The 18681-nt window shown below is 41.7% G+C and overlaps 3 protein-coding genes across 3 annotated transcripts in view; 2 read left to right on the forward strand and 1 right to left on the reverse strand.

Annotated features, from left to right (window-relative positions):
• Positions 1–1405: 1405 nt before the first annotated feature.
• On the reverse strand, positions 1406–5063 carry cpt2 (carnitine palmitoyltransferase 2). Its single transcript, XM_079266789.1, has 5 exons — positions 4503–5063; positions 4150–4230; positions 3933–4039; positions 2537–3841; positions 1406–2399 (listed from the first exon to the last, which is right to left on the reverse strand). The coding sequence occupies exons 1-5, from the start codon at positions 4691–4693 to the stop codon at positions 2071–2073; spliced, it is 2013 nt and encodes a 670-aa protein (XP_079122915.1). The 5' UTR covers positions 4694–5063; the 3' UTR covers positions 1406–2070.
• A 300-nt stretch (positions 5064–5363) lies between these two features.
• scp2b (sterol carrier protein 2b) lies at positions 5364–8896 on the forward strand. Its single transcript, XM_079267719.1, has 5 exons — positions 5364–5654; positions 6121–6211; positions 7384–7513; positions 7762–7841; positions 8361–8896. Exons 1-5 carry the CDS (start codon positions 5632–5634, stop codon positions 8454–8456), a joined length of 420 nt encoding a protein of 139 aa, XP_079123845.1. The 5' UTR covers positions 5364–5631; the 3' UTR covers positions 8457–8896.
• A 5032-nt stretch (positions 8897–13928) lies between these two features.
• The window catches only part of cep350 (centrosomal protein 350), a 30367-nt gene continuing 25614 nt past the window's right edge, over positions 13929–18681 (forward strand). Inside the window, exons 1-6 of the mRNA XM_079267664.1 lie at positions 13929–14156; positions 16398–16486; positions 16645–16688; positions 16864–16972; positions 17057–17222; positions 18011–18672. Of these exons, the coding sequence (XP_079123790.1) occupies positions 16402–16486; positions 16645–16688; positions 16864–16972; positions 17057–17222; positions 18011–18672 (1066 nt within the window). The 5' untranslated portion in view covers positions 13929–14156; positions 16398–16401. The remainder of the gene's footprint in view (positions 14157–16397; positions 16487–16644; positions 16689–16863; positions 16973–17056; positions 17223–18010; positions 18673–18681) is intronic.

The following is an 18681-nucleotide window of genomic DNA, read 5'->3' on the forward strand; positions in this document are numbered from 1 at the left end:
ACACAAACAGTAATGGAGCAAATGTGGTTAAATTAAGTTTTATTTCAAAATATATTGAAACATCAATAAGGCTTTAAATTAAAATTAATTTAAACTGTTAAGTTATTACAGTGACAAACAGAAAATATTACTAACACTCTGGATCTTGTCCTTTCACTGAATAATGTAACCAAAACAAAAAATACAATTCATATGTGAATAGGACTTCATGGATGTTGCGTGTCGGAAAGCTGCACACATTGCAAAGGATCAAGTCGTCAAAGACATTGTAGGTAAGACCGAACCCATCAGGCATGTCCGGGGAAAAAGCCAAAAAAGTTCATAGCTGGATTGGTAAAATGGCTGGTTTCGAGGATGTTGTGGTTGATGGCAGCGGTCTGTGTAAAGGCTGTGCAGGGCCTCGTTCTTTGAATTAGCCAGGTATCGCAGGGCAAACGGGTGACAATTAAAACCTTGTGAGAGAAATAAAAGAAGTAGTTAGTACAGAAGACAATAAGGTGTGTGTTTATGTTTTGAGACCAGTTTTGTCTCAAAATCCCTTTACGGTTTAACCCAGTCAACATCTTCGTGGGAAATATTAGAAGATAATAAGTCTAGACATCATTTCCTGTTATATAAAATTACCAACAGGGAAGGTATATCTTTCAGTGTCGGTGTAATGACTTCAAGTTAAAAAAAATAAAAAAAATCATCCAGGGCTTTTTTTCAGAAAAATACCCCAAACATTGTCTGCAGAACCACTTTGAATATTTCACAAATGGCACTATTTTAATCTTTTAAATATATGTAGAAATGTCTTGTACCCATAATTCCTTCTTTGATGAGCTGCTGATAATATTTAGAGCATTCACTCAACATGGCCTCTAGTTGCTCCACAGCGGCCGCTCAGTTGTGTCTTTGAAGATCTCATTAAGAAAAAAACAATACAGCTAAGCCGTCGTCCCTGGAGTGCTCATAATGAATGGCTGCCTGTTCATCTTTGTTCAGAATGACTGAAGGACACACAGGTAGCCTACAGATCGGATCTAACAGGAAGTAACTTTCTTTGACGGCGGCTGAAAACTGTTCGACTTGACCGCAGCTTTTTGTTACCGCCCTGGAAGCCTTTCTCATTTCAGTTTGTACATCCTTGATTCCTTTCCTCCTACAGAGTGCCACCCCACGAATGATGCAAGCGGAGGAGGCGAGGCAGCAGTTACTGTAAAGCGGAGTCAATTAAATATGGTGCAGTCTTATTGACAGTCTCTTGGTGAGGTACAGCTGCACTGTGCTACACTAAGCTACTCGTAAAGTGTCCTTTGCTGGTATCAACACTATGGCTTAAGCTTCAATGAGAATGCTATATATATTATATTCTTTTGCGTCAAAATGTATTTATCAACAAACATTTCGGAAATAATGGAGCTAATGTCATTACAATTTTATTTCAAAATACATTCAAACATCAATGAGGTTATTACAGTGACAATCAGCAATGGTGCTGTTGAATTCACATTTTGATAAGATACAGAAGTTGACTTCATACTCTAATCTGTATTGCAGAGAAGTTCTACATCTGTGAAGCCATGCTGCATATATAATATCACCAGCACTTTGAATGTTGTCACCTCTCACCCTAAACCAAAAACACATCTAACAATTGAAATCCGGCTAAAGTACACCACTGACTTAACAGATGAAGTCTGGCAAAGACAGTTGATTGAATCCGTTTAAGTGGAAAGTTAATTTTTCCAGTATTTTAGGTTCAACGTGTTTGTTTACTATACAATAAATCTCATGGCTTATGCCTGCATTCAAAGGTTTACAATATAATTGGTTTTCTATTACATCAATTTTGATACATTTACAAGATCCCTTGTTCGGTAATATTCAAACCCCTTCAAAGAACACGTTCAAAGTGTCAACCATCAAATTAATGAAAATAGAAATACATTTAAGCACTGCAATTCTCCTTGTTTATTTTCTGGTATATTAAATATTCATCTCACTTACTGCATGGTTTCCCAGAGAAATTAATCAATCACCACTGTTCCATAAAATCAAACATTTTTGATGACAACCACTTGTTTCTTAGCCGAGTTTCTTTCCCTCCAGGACAGTGAAAATGTCATCTAAGGACTTGTGGACACACTGCAGGAATTCATGGACGTTGCGAGCCTGGTAGCTGGACACATTGCAGCCGATCCAGTCGTCATGGACGCCATAGCCGACGCCAAAGCCATCGGGCACCACCGGGGCAAAGCCACCAAGATTCACAGCTGGACTGGTGAGGGTGCTTGTGGAGAGGATGTTGTGGTTGATGGCGGCGTAAGCTGGGTCTGAGTAAAGGCTGTGCAGAGCCTCGTTCCTTGAATTAGCCAGGTATCGCAGGGCAAACAGGTGACGGTCAAAACCTTGTCCTAGTGAGAGAAATATAAGAAGGAGTTAGTACAGAAGATCAGATGTGTTTTGAGACCAGTTTCTCTGAAATACCTGAAACAGACCCCAAAAATATGTGTGCATGACCACTTTCACTAATTGTAAGTCTTATACGCACCCATAGCTGCTTCCTTGGTGAGCTGTCCATGATATTTGGAGCATTCTCTCAACATGGCCTGTAGTTGCTCCACACTGTGTTGTCCTGGCTGTAAAACAAAGGCGTGTGAACATCGTTTTGTGTGTATGGTGGCTGGCCGGATGGTTTCTGTGCGGCCATGCCTGAACGCTGCAGTGCTACAGGACTCATAGGTGGCCACTGTCTGTCCGTACTGCCTCAGGAAAGCCATTTGAAAAGCCAGTTGGGCTACAGCATCTGGACTAATCTTGCTCTTCTTCAACTGTGCCTTGCCACCTTTCTTAAACTCCATGGCATCAATGGCGAGTGTCGATACGCTCGAGTCAAAGTTCTCCTTGGCTGTTTTGATGCCATTCTCCAGCTCGCTGTCCAGGTTGAACTGCAGTCTGCGCACAACAGAGGCTGAATCTACAGCAGCAGCAGCGGAGCCCGGGTTTACCAGCGGCCGCTCCGTTGTGTCTTTGAAGATCTCATTTTGAATGCGAAGTACAGCTACGCCGTCGCCCCAGGAGTGCTCAAAATTGATGGCTGCCTGTCCATCTTTGGTCAGAATGACTGTGAAGGACTTGTCAAACCACCGGTTGCAGCCGTCGCCGTGCAGCATGTTGTGGGAGGTGTGGATGTGGTCCTTCATGCTCTCATCGTCCAGACTAAGACAGAAAAGGGCGCCGTCAACAATCCGTAAATCCTCTGCGTTTCCAGCAGCTATCAGCTTGTCCCTCAGCCCGGCCCACACATCCCTGTTCTCACTGGTCAGGACGCCGAGAGGAAAGGCAGCTGCTGGCGTTGGGTCGCACAAAATGTACTTCAAGTGGGACTGAATCTCTGCAGGTTTCACCAAATTCCCATCCCTGTCTACAATGTCAAACACATACATGTTGCCTTTCCTCATAACTAGGAGATGACGCGCTTTCTCGTCGGTGAAGAGCTCATCTCTCCCCCTCTTGGGGATCCGAGTTGAGTTGAAGAGGCGAAAGTATTGAGACATGTCCAGGGGGTAAGCATTCACCATGTACGCTCCATACCAAGACAGTGAAGACGGGACCCAGCGGATGAACCTTTTGAAGCCGTCTGTGTCACTCTTTGCCGGGTTGAGGTGGAAAACCTCTGGCTCCAGTAATCCGGCTCGCAGTGTTTTCATGAAGCGCACTGCTGAACACACCACGTTGGTCGCCCGCACAAGCTGCTCATTGTACTCTGTCTTGGGGTCAGGTTTGAAGGACATGAAGGGGTTGAAGTTCAGCACCACAGAGTCACGAGCAGACAGATACATGTCAAACCATGGTCCTGAGAGAAAATAAATCAAACAGATTCATTAGCGATTGAAAACATTTGAGATGCTCAATATTAGGGTGGCAAGTAAGAATGACACACTCACCTGAGATGTAGCTTGTGTGTTTATTGTTTTTGTCCTGAGCTACCAGTTCCTCCTGTAGCTGTTTCCCCACACCGTTCTGGAAATCCTGTGCAATTTTCTCTGTTGTTCTTAGGATTCACAGTTTAGATTGTTGCAGGTAAGATTCAAGTAGCAAGTATTGACCAGTAAGTTTCAAATAACCTTCTTTTAAAGGTTAATTTTCCCTCTGAAAACTCACCTGAACTGGTCATCATCCAACAGAGGCCTCTGTGCAGCTAAGTACCTCCCGACAGTGTCCTCCAGCTTTGGTATGGGTAGTCTAAACAATTCAAAAAACGAGTGACCAAATGTAGCCTCTGAACAGTCCAGTAAATGTGACATGTCAGTAGATGTCATGCAAACGCCCCCTAGTGGTCACTGACCTAACAACTTAAGTGTGCTCTTTCACCTACATTCATTATTAACTCGGAACACCTTGCTACCTCCACCTGTCATTTCCAAGATTCAAACTAGACCCAAGTCATGTTGGTTCAAAGCTATATGTTGACGGTTGAGTACCGTGATAAATGCGTCAGACATTCGGCTCCTTACCTGGGTAAACTCTTCTGGTAATGCATCGATGGTACAACACTCTGGTTCAAATACTCGGTTGAAGACCCCTTTTTGCTGCTGTAGTGTCGCGTATTGATGCCCAGAGCAGCAGCTCTCAAATGAATTCCGGATTTCCTCAGAGAGGCAACACATTGCATTGGAAGCGGACTGGCCATGGTGCTAGCTAACATACTGAACACCCAACTAACGTTAGTTATCAGGTTATTGACGCCGTAAAGCACACCAGCTGAAGCTAACGGATACAAGTCAAACCTAAAGATACTTCCGTGTCTCAGTAACTAGCATTAGCTGGTAAATATATAAACTCTACTCCCGACGTGTTACAGTTAAATGATAAATTAGAGCAACACTAAACAAATACTACGTTCACAGCAGAAAGTTTAACTATACACGTCACGTGCCTTCTTCTTCTACGCCTACCTACCGGGCAGCGTGTCACCTTCCTATACAGTCTACACAAGCGCAGTGTGACTGGAGCTTTAACGTTTGGAGGTTACAGCGAAAGCCGTATAATCACGCAGCTAGACACCAGGAAGTGCGTCTGCCTTTGAGGCTAATTTTACATTCTTCTTCTTCTTCTTTAAATTTGATTGGCGGGTCGCAACCAACTTGTATAGGTGTCTACCGCCACCTACTGTACCGGAGTGTGCAGTTTCAGGGTAACCTTTTCTTCACTGTTCTGATAAACCAAAAAAATAAAAATAATAACAATAATAATATTATATATATGTATGTATGTATATATATATATGTATATATATATATATATATATATATAAAATAAACAACAAGTAGTATGGTTTGCAGAATTGTTGGTTGTGTGTTATGTAGGATATTACATGTGGATTTTAGTGACTGGGCTAAAAAATGTGCAACAACTTAGATAGTGTATGACATAATGTAGTAGAGCTGTTGAATGAAAGGTGGGTGTGTTCACAGTTACTCTGGGCTATCGGACATCGACACGTCGAGTCTGAAGATCAGTGACAGAGACAAGAAACAAGGAAGTTTAGTTAGCAAACAGCAGGCTAAGTACAAGCTAGCTGTTGACTACATCAGTGGGTCTGTTAAACCTGCGACACAATCTGTCACCTAACGTTACAGCAACATGCTCGACATAAAGACACCGAGGTAAGCATGCTCAACAATGAATGGTTTTATTGTGACAAGTCGAGTTGCACGTATTTAAATAAGTGCATTGAGGTCATCCTCGGTGTTCCAATTAACGCTAAATGTCAAACAAACAGCTAACGTTAGCACGGGATACAACATTGTAGCACACGCTCTTTGTGTCGCTTCACCTGCCATTCAACTGATCGTACATGATTGAAGAGCTGTTTGTGGACGACCGCAGGTGTTCTGCTACTTGGTTGTGTAACGTTAGCTTATCCTCAGCTAGACGACGGGGGGCAGAAAGATGGTGACATCCTGGATTTAGCTGTTATGCTGTTCAGACACGCCAGTGCAAGTGTGAACCCTCGAGGCTGCAGTCTTGATGCACCTTTTATCCAATTTTGTGAAAGTGATAATTGTCTGGGCTTGGTGTCATTTTTGTGTTATTGCTTACCTTACCTGACCTCATGCCTTTGCCTTCTAGGATTAAAGCCATTCACACCAGTGCTAGTGATGGACTGGAGGGGTTCAAGGCGCATGCTGTGTTCCAGGAAATCAACAAGAAGCTCCAGGAGGTGATTACATGACCTACAACAGCAGTCAATGTTGTTACTTGACTTTATGTTATTATCACTTGTTATGGCTATGTATTCTCTTATTAGACTTTCATTTCAGTGGTCCTTTAAAAAGGGTTAAGGTTAATAGTTTTGTTTTTAATTCATTCGTTGTACATTTCCTTTAGCATTCATCAATCCTTCTAGACATAAACCGTGTTTCTAAGCCAAGTCGATTTTATTTATACTGCCCAATATCACAAATTAGCCTCAAGGGGCTCTACAATCTCGTCCGCCCTCTGTCCTTAGACCCTCGATTCGGATCAGAACAAATAGCCTTTTTATAGGGAACAAATGGAAGAAACCTCAGGAAGAAGAAGAAAGGAGCGACCCCCCCCCCCCCCCCCCATGAAGTTTTTAGATGCAGAGCTTATATTATATGTAGTGAGAGAACCTGTTTGTCCCATTTTTGTATTTCCATATTAGTATGTGTTGGATTTTTTCTGTTTCTAATCGGATCCCAGTTGTTTGGGCAGATTTAGGGTAATATTCCCTACCTTTTGTTATTTGCTATATATTCAGCTGTAGAGTGATGTTCATAAACACAAGTATGTTTGTCATATAAAGAGAATGTGAGGAAGATAGTTGGCTTGAAACATATTGCCTGTGTAGAATGCCGATTTAAAGGTTCCATGTCAAAAATGTTCTTTTACATTTAAAGAAAAAAGGTTTCTGTTTTTATTTAGTATTTCTCATGAAAAACAAACTGTGTATCCTTCAGGTCAACGTGTTTAATGCATTTCCTTCATCATAAAAAAATGGCAAAGCTGTTTTTTTGTGTTCATTTACAATTTCATGGCCGCGTTCTCTTGCTAGTGTGCATCTTGTTCTTTGCACCACTGGTGGGGAAATAAGACTTTTCTTTTCACATTCTGTACATTGTCCTTGACCATGTTCCTACAGATATTTACTGTGTTGAAAACGTGTGATTATAAAGACCAATAACTGCAACAATTTGAAATGTTTTTAACAGAAAATATCTTTGAATCTGTATCGTGTCCCATATGAACAGATGGTAAGAACAGTACGTGGCCTGCTGAGCTTGTAACATATAGGTAGTGAATACTTAGTTTACATGTAATAGAGATGCTGTAGGGTTTACTGTGTGTAAACCTTCTGTGTACTTTGAACAGGAAGGGGAGCAGTTTGTGAAGAAGATCGGGGGAGTGTTTGCCTTCAAAGTAAAGGACGGCCCAAATGGACAGGAGGCCGTCTGGTATGTGGACGTGAAGAACGGCAAAGGCTGTGTTCACAATGACGCAGGTAAACAATATCTGGCTTTTCTTATGTCTCCTATGACAGTGGGGAAGTTATAGACACATGTACTCATGTTAATATTCAAATATGGGTGGAGGTTCAAAGTTCAGGGTCTGCACTGGGTATTTTTCTGCTCAATCTGTGTGTCATTTATCAGATGTTTACATTCCTTAACAATAAGTCACTGAAATACATATCCCTACAATGCATGTTCCAATCTTTTGAACTGAACTATGTGTATCTCTACCCTGCAGCTAAGAAAGCAGATTGTACCATTTCCATGTCGGATACAGACCTGTTGGCCTTGATGACGGGGAAGATGAACCCACAGACTGTGAGTATTCACTCCACAGCGATCACATGTATCAGGAGTCCCTGTCGCTGCACTGTGCTCTTGTAATGAAGGAACAGCTTCGCACGCTCCAAGAACACCGTTTCTCTGCTGCTTCATCCCTCGTCATTTAGACGTTCTGACCGGTTGACCTTTTTTAAGACAAAAGCGAAATTAAAAATGTCAGTTCTTCCATTCACACGAAAAAAGTTTTAATTTTCCTTCTGAGAACCAAATATTCTAAGAATCTCTGCTCACTCAGAGTCAATTCGTCGCCTCCTTTATTCCAGCCCACAAAATTCCCTCTTCCTCTGCCCACTCTGTGCCTGTGTGCCATGCAGTTTCCTGACATTCCATAAGCTCTTGTTGCCGCTGCCCCACTTTCCCTGGGTTGAGTTAATCTCTCACGGTAACTCTTAAAACTAGCAGCGTGTAGTCCGATACAGACTAAAACCGTGCATCGGAATCACAACCGCCTGACTGACGTTTTTTTTCTTCTTTCCCACCCTCTCTGACTCTCAGGCGTTTTTCCAGGGCAAGCTGAAGGTCACAGGGAACATGGGACTGGCCATGAAGCTTCAGAGCCTGCAGCTGCAGCCGGGCAAAGCCAAGCTGTAGATGAGACGTCGGGAGCGAGCCGTAACTACACCTCTGTAGAACTGAACAGAGTTAACCACGAAGAATTTAACGGCAACTCTGGTCTCAGCTCGATGTAGAAGGTCTGCGAGGCTTCTCGTCGCAGGAATGAACCACTTCCCCGACTCGCGACCTCGCTGACCGACCAGGGGATTAGTCAGCAGCCCTGCCAATGTAACTGGAGAACACGTTAGATGGACGAACAATGAATCCTCTAATCGAGTCCCTCTTATTATATCAGTACACTCGAGTAGAGAAAGGTGCTCCCTACTTCTAGATACTAGTTCAGTTTGTGTCCAGTTTTCAAATCTTTCTTTGGGTGTATTGTGTCTGGAAATGTTTTGAGTCGAGCAGATTGATTGTAATTTTCCACTATCGTTGTAAGAATCTCTAAAAGATTTCTAAATAATAAATTTGCCTGCAACTTCCATTGGGTGGTCTTGACTGTTGTTCTCGAGCAGTTATTGAGTTTGGCACACACCCTTGACTTTATGTTTCTAATCATTTTGAACACATAAACACAACAGCTGGAGTAGTTCATCTGCGAAATGGCACATAAAACTTAGACTTCACAACATGCCCTGATTTTTAAGACGAGGGCTTCACGACTGGGCCTGCGTTTGTTCCGCTTTTTGGAGGACCTTGCACTTTTCCAACACTGCTGCGACCTTGTTCCAGACCGCTGTAGTTTTTCCTTTTGTAAACGGAGGGAGCGTGGCTGAGCGACCAATCTGTTAACTACGTACCTGATGATGCCAAATGAAAAATTAAGGGATCCCCAAAGTGATTGCCTTTCATCCTGAGGACAAGAATTTCTGTGCAAAACTTTATGGCAATCCATTAAATAGTTGGCATAACAATTTCACTCAAACTGCAAATGTAAACCTCATGGTGGCGCTAAAGCAACAGTCAGATCACAAAGGTGAGCAGGCTTCATCCTGTGAGGACCATGAACACCTGTATAAAATGTCATGTCAATCGGTCTGTAACCAATAAGTAGATACTATGAATGGGGCACTGATGATCAGAGGCCCTCTTGAGTTGATGATGGCTTCAATGGTGCAAGAAAACATCACCTCCTTGATTTCAGGAGGTCTCCACTTACACCTCCACATATCAACATTTTTGCACAAAGTGAAAGTGACCCTACTTGATTTGCTAATATCTGTGACTGAAGAGGACAACGCTCTGGAACAACTAAGCTTTACGATGACAAGCAGCAGAACAAAGGTCGATATGAGAGATTTCTTTGAACTGTTTATGAGAACACTAATGAACCAGCAAAAATGTGATTTATTATTCATGAAGCAAGAAAGTGACATAAATTGTAGGGGGGGGACAAATGAAATAAATGAGAAATGTGGCAAAGAATCAGCAAATGAATCATCAAACATTCATATTTTCCTGAGGCATGGGAGGTCAGCTCTGAATTAACTAATGCAATACAAATGGGCCTACGGAATAGATGTTGTTCAAAATAATTTTCTGAGCTAATTTCATTTATAATAGGCATAATAATTTCAGAGAAACAAGGAGACAGTCAGACAGTGGCGGTTACGACTACAACAGGCAACAGTTTCAATGCCTAGATGAAGCGAGTTGTTTTTAAAACTACGTACATTGCTGCAGGAGGACCACTAGCTCAAGTCCAAGTTTCTTGTCATTTACATTAAAAAGTACAGTTGGACATTTAAATGCAATGAAATTTTTCACCCAACTCTTATTCAAATAAATTATGTTTACACTGAGTAATTGGCAAACAAATTAATTGGAATAGTCCAACTGGACGTATATCCTCGACATGAAAAAGACCTGAATTCTAATTAGGGTCCTTACTGAGTGACCTAACCTGCCATCAATTCATTATAAAATATAAATCATTTCTTGAAGCACACTTTTACTTATTTTATTTTTTTAAGGAAAACAATCTGATGTTCCCGATTGACCATGTTGTCCATTACCGCCACGATTACCTCCGACACCTTGAATTTCCCGCTCTGCTGCTGCTCTGGAGAACAGAGTAAATGGGACCATAGGTAAAATGGCTTTAATTGTATCTGCTTAATGATTACGAGCTGACAGAAAACACTTTTTGTTCTAAAGTCCAGCCCTCTTTCTTCTCTCCAAAGCTTTACTTAGTGCTGCAAAATGATGTCCATAAGTCTCAGAGTAGGCCAGGGAAATATATATTTCCCTCACCAATTTATAACTAAATTGGTGAGGGCTCCATAAAGCTAGAGTAGGAGCAGCAGCGAAGCAATAAGATGTATTGAATGTGTGTCTTGCTGAGCACGTAGCCAAAACCAGAATAATGGAGAAGATGGGTTGAAAAAATAATAACTCTCCCTCTTTTTCTTCACGCCCTGTAATTGCGCTATTCATCAGGCTGAGGGAAAACTGCACTGTACTTGAAACATGGAAACCCTTATACACAAAACATATAAATGAAAGATGACTGATTTTACCTGCTCTCATCTAAAATAGATGTGCATACATCTCTTTTATTCCTCAGATCTAGTGTCAGGCTTAACAGGAAGCCACTGTATCTCTGTACTGACACTGTAATTGGTTCGTTTTCTGAAACAACAAGCACTGACAGCATTCTGGACAGTGTGCTGTCAGTGCTTTGTGTATTTACCAAGAGTTTAACAGAAAGACTGCATGTGGCAACTAAACATGAATTTAGTGTGCATCTTGAGGCGATAAAAGATACAATTAATCATCTTTTTAAATGATGAATCACAACTATTCAGCATTGTGAATATGCACAAGAAACATACAGCTTGTTTCAGTTCAAGACGTGCCGTCAGGTTCCGTTTGATTGCTGAACAGAGGCACTAGTTTATACACCATGAAAAACATTTTGCAATTTGAGAGACAGGAGTGGTGTTATTCAAGCAGGACAATCTGAGCACTTGACAAGAAAAGGTTAACAAAAAACAATAAGGAGAAAATACATCCAAACTGGATTGGGGGTGGGAGCTGACAAATGTTAATGTGATGAAATAATTAACAAGTCACTCCGGAGAAGCAGGACTGAGCCATTTGCACTCAATCATTTGATCAATTCTAGAACAAAGCTGATCACCTGTCTATTGAACCACTGAACGGTATAACTGGGTGTTGTCGGAGGTTGCATGACTGCAATTGTAAGGCTCCACTTCAGGAAAAAGAAAGATTGTGAAGTGATGAAGTCGACTGGCAACACAGTGTTAGCCTCCAGCAGCCTGTCATCCAAACATTGATTATTCAAACTGCCTCTTCCTTTAGTGTCAACCTCCCATGACTTGAGAAAACAGGCTGTTATTCTGCTTCTGATGGATTTGTTTATCTAAGTATTTCCCTACGAGCCTTTTTTCCAGAAGATAATAAAATAATACATAACATTTGATAAAGTCCCATGGTCATAGAGACAAACAGCGGAGATGATCGATGGATTTCAGGAGCAAATAGCGGCAGTTTACTATCTTAAACCTCATCAACAACTTGTCAGACACATGCTTCCTTTTAATTAATTGGAGCAAATGTAGTCTTGATTTTCTCATCTTTAATTAATTCCTCCCTCCTCGAGGTAACGATCGCTGCCTTCCCCAACATCTGAGATAGAGCAAGGAAGAGATGTCTTCACCAGCCGGTGAATGTTTTTATCATTATCTGGTCTCGGTCTCAGTAATTTGCAGAACCTAATTCAAGTCTGCCTCTACGTGGCCCTTATTCTGACACCTGCTCTGTCACTCGGAGCAACACACTGATTATGAAGATTTGATCTTCTTGTATTAGCAGGAGTTTCATGACTCAGTCTCCTGTCTCAGCCTGTTTCACTGGTAAATGTGAAGCTCTGTGCTCGGTCACTGTCTTTGCACATTACTGATTTAGTCATGTTGTACAGGCTTATTAAGTATACAGTGGAGTTGAAAGGCAGCTTAAGGGTTGAACAATTAGGGGGAAAAAATACTTTTCAGAAAAGAAGTATATCTGCACTCCACAGTTTGTTAGACACAGGATTCTCAAAAACATTTAATAGAATAAAAAAACAATCTCTGTTGATTTGTTGTATGAAAAAACGTGTTTTAATGTCGGCAAAACTGCAGACTGTTGTGTTTCAAGTTAGCGTTACAGTCATTCTATTTCAATGATCGGTATTATCAATAAAGACTGAAGGAATTCCTCTTTATGGATTTCTGCACCCTGATTCTCTGGGTGGTACACAAACACAACCTCTGCAAAAAAACACTCAGCTCTGAGTGTGTGCTCGTAAACAGCAAAGTAAGCTACAGGTAACCTACTTGTTGACATCTGCGTGCTCCAACAAGCAGCCATAACCTGGAAACCTGCAACTTATGGCTTCATGGTTATGACAGGCTGCACTGCAGTTTACGACTCGACTGTTAAACAGTGGGCTCAGATCCTATCAGCAAACTATTTCACCCCTTTTGTTTTTACAATGTGCACTCCATTTGTTGCCATAGGGACCAGCATAAGAGAACTCGAGCCCCAATAAAAATCTGTCAAATGTAAAAAATTAAGCAATAAGCTTGTGATGAAAAATCACTCAAATGAACTGGACTCGGGGTTAGTGGGCTATGGTAATTCTTTAGTTTTGTGAATGAGTGTAACGTTCAAGGCGACTCGATGCAGTAGTGTGCCTCTGCATGTGATACACACTCAGGCCGCTCGGTGGCACTAAATGCATATAAGTTGTAAAAAATAGCCTAGCATGTCTTTTGCTGCCCTTACTACGTGTTTTACTCTATGGATCTGATTCTTTTCAGTTTCACGGTTAAAAAAAAGAAGAAACTCTACAATATGCAAACAAGTCTAACTTTAGACAATATGATGCCAATGTCATTCTATTATAATAATCTATTATGTTCTTATTTGTTTGGCGTAATCATTTGAACCGTTTAGTATCCCCTGGCTTCTTTAGTTCACTTCTGAAAATATCACAATCAGAGCTTTATTGGAATTTGACTCCGGTTTACACATTGCTCTCAACGTATATTCATGGAATATACAAATAAACAAGAAAAATATAAAAACAAGGATATTAAAGACAACAAAGTAGAACAGAGAAACTATAGACATTAAACATTTAACTACTTTGTATAATATAGATGTAAAGACATTGAGGAAAAAATAGCCTACATTAACCCCCTTTTATATATTCACAGCTAGATATGGACAGTGAAGCTTTTGTATTATTATCATGTATTTATGGTGATTTTACGGTCTGACTGTGTGTGTGCGCGCGCGCACTAGGTGGGGCTTTCCGAGCGTTTGACGCGGTCTAAATCTCGCGATAGTTCGGTCTCAGTCACCTACCCGTCTTGGATACCCAGTTTTCACTGTTGAGAAACATCAACATAGTAACCCGGGAAAGGCAACCTCAGAGGCGGGTAGCGACATTTATCTCTTGGAATATCACAGATGACCTGGATATTTGGTTGCCCCGACAAACACTGAGACAACAACGATGGGTGCATGTCGCTAGAAAAAGTTGCTAGCTTAGTTGGCACAACTACTAGCTAACATTGGTTTGCTAACGTTAGCTGGCTAGCGCTAACGTTAGCAAACAGACAGCTGGACGAAACTGAGGAAGAAGTCCGGAGAAGTAAGGATTTCCTTATCATTGGGACGTCAGCATGAATGTGGACATCTAGACGTCGGATTGTTTCCCTAAAGGTGTGTTTTATGTTTCTCCGAAGAGGTGGTCAGCTAAGTTAATTCATGACTTTCCTGTCAGCTCGCATTCACGTCAACTCTCTCGAGTTAGCGGCTCCGACTATTACCTGGACCGAAAACATTTAGAAATAAGTAATCTTGAAGTCAGATGGTAGAATGAGTCGCAGAAATCATTTTTGGATAGTCAACGATTGTGCTAGATAACAAAAAAAAATGATTTTCGTGAAGTTCACGTTGTTTTAATAATAATTTGGATTTAAAAAACAGTAATACCATGGCTGTTAGTTCACCCCGGAAAGTATTTAGATTAATGATAGATTGTGTTGTCTGAGTCTACGAGTGAGTAATTCCCGGACAAGGTGTTTTATTCGTAGCGTTGACTCATTTTTACACTGTTACGTGAGGAGCTAGATGGCCATTACCTGCGGTATAATTTAGTATTGACATAGATTATAATATGCAACGATAACAGTGCTGTCGTCAACACCAGCGACAGCGTTTGAATAGTTTAGATCAGTGTGAACCCACTTATTTCAGGCTCTCGGGTGTTTTACACATTGTTGTAGAAAATATAAAGCCTCTAAATTGAAGGTAACGTGCTCAGCGACTTATCCCTGGTTCAAAAAGGCGATGTCATGTGAATACAAAGTAATACCAACACAGCTGACGACAATGGAGTGATTAAAGTTAAAGTCGATACAAACTATGTAAAGTCAAAGATGGCACGTCATTTCTTCCTCGTCATTTCCTCCTCGTGCACAGTCATGACATTAGTGGTCGGAAGCTATATTGCAACGGTTAATGTCCCTACGTGTGTGTTTTGGTAGTGTAGCGTCCAGCCATAGGTTTCAGCAGTGAGCCGATACTGCGGAGCAACACTTCAGTCGGTAAGCGAAGAAGAAAATATGGCCATCACATGCACTCCAGTTGGGGAATTGTATTTTGGCTCACCCAAAGTTCACCCGACATAGTTTATTATTGTGCTGATGGGTTCAACTTCCCTCTGACGAGTTTTAAATGTCAAAGCAATACACTTTATTCACCCTAAATGGCTGAATTGGATGAATTCTCTCCGACAGCAATACAGGACCAGTATATGGTGCTGAAGCTTGTGACTTTAGACTTTTTGGGTGGTAGTAAGTTTATCTCACAAGCGTTAACTTGAATTACTAGTCGTTAACTGAGCTTTGAGGGAAGTGTTTCATGTAATGCTAGCGTGTGCACTTTTCAGTGACAACTTTTGCCCAAAGTAGCTAACATCAGTTTAGCTCCATAGGCAAGAGGACAACCTGAAAATGTTAGTTCGATGAATTTATTACCGTTTACAGATGTACGGTACATAGATTTAGCTGCTGTTGTCTATTCAACCTTAAGTTGAGGATTCAGTCCCACCTAAATTCACATCACAGAAAATACACAATTACACCATTCATTTGAGTCACGGTCATCACTGACATAGTTTAAGTTTTCTTCCTGATCGTCTGAGGGCCGTGTCACGTGGTTGTTATGAATAAAAGCCATGACTTCTGAAGAACTATTCATGACTCAAAGGGTGTGAAAAACACCCACGAACTAAGGATCTAGGCTGGATTTGCTTCGTAATCCATGGTGCAGTTAACTGATTAAAGTGGCAAAGTTGTCAACAAATTGGTAGACTGTTGCCTCAGGAAGAGAAAACAAAACAATTAAATATAATTGTGTCAATGACTTTAAGAGAGTAGTACCTGCGTAGGACCAGACACCTGTACTCCAGCTTAACGGGTGCTTTGAGTAAACATTGTATGGCTGACGTGTGACAAACTTTAGTTCTGCCTACCTTCCAACATGGAAACCTTTTAGAGGTATGTGCTGTTGTAGAACTGGTTTTAAATGGCAGGCTGACATTAGTCTGCTGTCAACAAGCTGACATAATAGTGTTACACGTGTAACTAATTAGGCTCCACAAATTTGACTTGGTTCACATGCTTGGCATGGCGCCCCATCTCGACAGTTGTCACCAAGGTTTGTTTCTGTCAGTCATTGTCTTGTTTAAAAGTGCTTGATGTATTTTGGTTCTATATGCTACTCCTTGTTTTTGGTGTCAGTTAAAAAAAATTGTTTTACCTGCCTGCTTGCTGAATTGTAACTGGCTTTGTTTTCAGACTGTGTATATTGTATGCAGTAAAAGAGTTGATTCATGTCACATTTACCTTTGTTCAATATTGGTTTTCATGATTGGCCTCCGTCTAATCTTGGCTTCAGGTGAATGAGAGAGATGAGGAGCAGCAGGAGGACTGATGTGTCTCTGAAAAGCTCTGCTCAGCAGCTTACAGATCACCATAATGGCACAGGTGTGTAAATGATTGAAGTTCAGTTGTATTGTTGTTGTATTCTCACAAGCACTTTATTTAAAATGCATTATTGAGACCTGTCATATGAGTTGTTTACATAGCAAATGGTTCTCTTATCACCGATCAAAATGGATTTTCATTCTCTTCCTCTTCGTCAGAGCTGACAACTGCATGGAAAAGTTTGTCCCAGTCCAAAGCTGCTGTAAGTACACCTTGAACAGTTTTCTGCTGAATTACTTTGTTTGTCAGCTACTCAAAAACTATTTTCTATTTCATAAAAGTTATGGAACACAGTCTGCAACAGATAATGATGATGAAGATGATTCTCTTTCATCATCACATAACCCAAGGAGTCTGACATGTTTCTCCCTCTGTAGTTGCGGCATATAGAAAACCGTCTAGAGGCAGTTCCAGGGACAGGGGTTCTCCTGGACTCTGTCATGGACCCTCCCAAGAAGAAATCCTCCAGGACGGTTCACTGCAGGGGTGCGTTCTTTCAAAATGTCATCATCACCAGTTCAATTCTACACTCAAACTCTAACTATTTTAACATCGCTGTCTCTTTCACAGATGGTCAACGAGCTGATGAGCATGGAGGGTCCTCAAAGCGCAGGGGGCGAAGTCAGCAGAGTCCAGAAAAGAGCAGCTCACGCAGCCCGCTGAGAAATGCCACCCAGGACAGCAATGTCCGCAGAAACAACAGCGTGGAGTTCAGGGAGCCGCTAGCCTCCTACAGGTACAAAAACTGCATCAAAAAGCATGTATGAAACACCCTTAGCCTCTTCTCTCCAGGTGAGTTACTCTAGACTGGATATCTGTGGTTGATGCTTTCAAGCACCGATCTAATCAATTTTTAAATCTTTTACAATAAACAAACTCTAAAACTATACCTAAAAGCATAAAGCCTTTATTGCACATTCATTCTAAAACACACTTATCAAAAACACGGTATTTAGATGATACTAATCTATTCATACTATATAGTGTGTTGGCGCTCTATAGAGTGAAGATGGTGTTTATTCCTCAACTGGGCTGTGATGTTTTCATTGTAGTTATTGCATCAGCTCATTGTTTCAACTTAATACATCAGGAGAGCTCTTTCACCTAAATAACAGGCAGTCCCCCAACGCTCTGCTCTTCAAGACTTACATTCAGAGACCATATGTTGTTGACATCTCCTCTGAATAGCTCATTGCTAAATGTCTCACAGGTACTTCAGTAGCTCAGGGCTCTTCTGTTTGTAGTAATACGATACAACCTCTGGTATTTGCACAGCATTACTGGAGTTCAAATGTGAATATCTTTTCAAGAGTTGGCAGAATACAAAAACTACTGGAAGTGTTTCATAATTTCAAAATTCCACTTTTTTTTCATTCTGTTTATAAGTTTTAAATGGTGTTCATCATTGAACTTCGATACCCTTTCACCACCCATACATGTTCTCTTCTGTATACTCAGTGAGTGGTAAATTAAGAGTAAATCTTGATCCCCTTCCTGATCCCATGTAATCTGGTTTGTGTCCAGAGAGGCCACCCCTCCACCACATCCCTCCTCTCAGCTGGAGGCCTACAGCCTGCACTCAGTGCCAGGATCTTCGCAGCCATCCTCTCCACCCCCCTCAGACCCTCTGCTTAGCCAGCTGGTCTACCAGAGAGACACTAGGGATAAACAGACAGACGGGGACCTTGAAAGCACACACTCTTCGGCTCTGGAGAGCACAGATGTCCGCTACCTCAATGACCAGCCAGCCCTGGACACCCTGAGGACTATTGGAAACCAGTCGCATCTCACGGGTGTCCGAGTCCCTGCATGGGAGGAGGCTGAGGAGGAAATCCCTGCAAAAGCACAACTTGGTATGGATAGCCAAGAGTCAAACCCATGTCTAGCTCCAGCCCCTGGCTCCACACCCCGAAGGGAGAGCACTCCCTCCACCAGCCCAGGCTCAGCTTCCCAGCGGCTGGAGAACCTAAGGCGACATCAGCCGGATGATAAGCTGGAGAAGCTCAAAGAGCGTATTCGAAGGCAGAGGCAACATCTGGAGGAGTCTGCAGAGAGAGAGAAGCTGCTGGGTTATTTGGAACAGCCCAGTATGGCAGCTGTGGGGAGTAACAATGCTGGTACTGGCAACATGTCCACAGTCAAAATACGGAAAGTAGCAGCTGCACCGCCTGCACCGAAATACAAAGGTACAATCA

This window comes from Melanostigma gelatinosum (genome assembly GCF_949748355.1).
Source record: "Melanostigma gelatinosum genome assembly, chromosome: 4".
In the NCBI taxonomy this organism is placed as follows: domain Eukaryota; kingdom Metazoa; phylum Chordata; class Actinopteri; order Perciformes; family Zoarcidae; genus Melanostigma; species Melanostigma gelatinosum.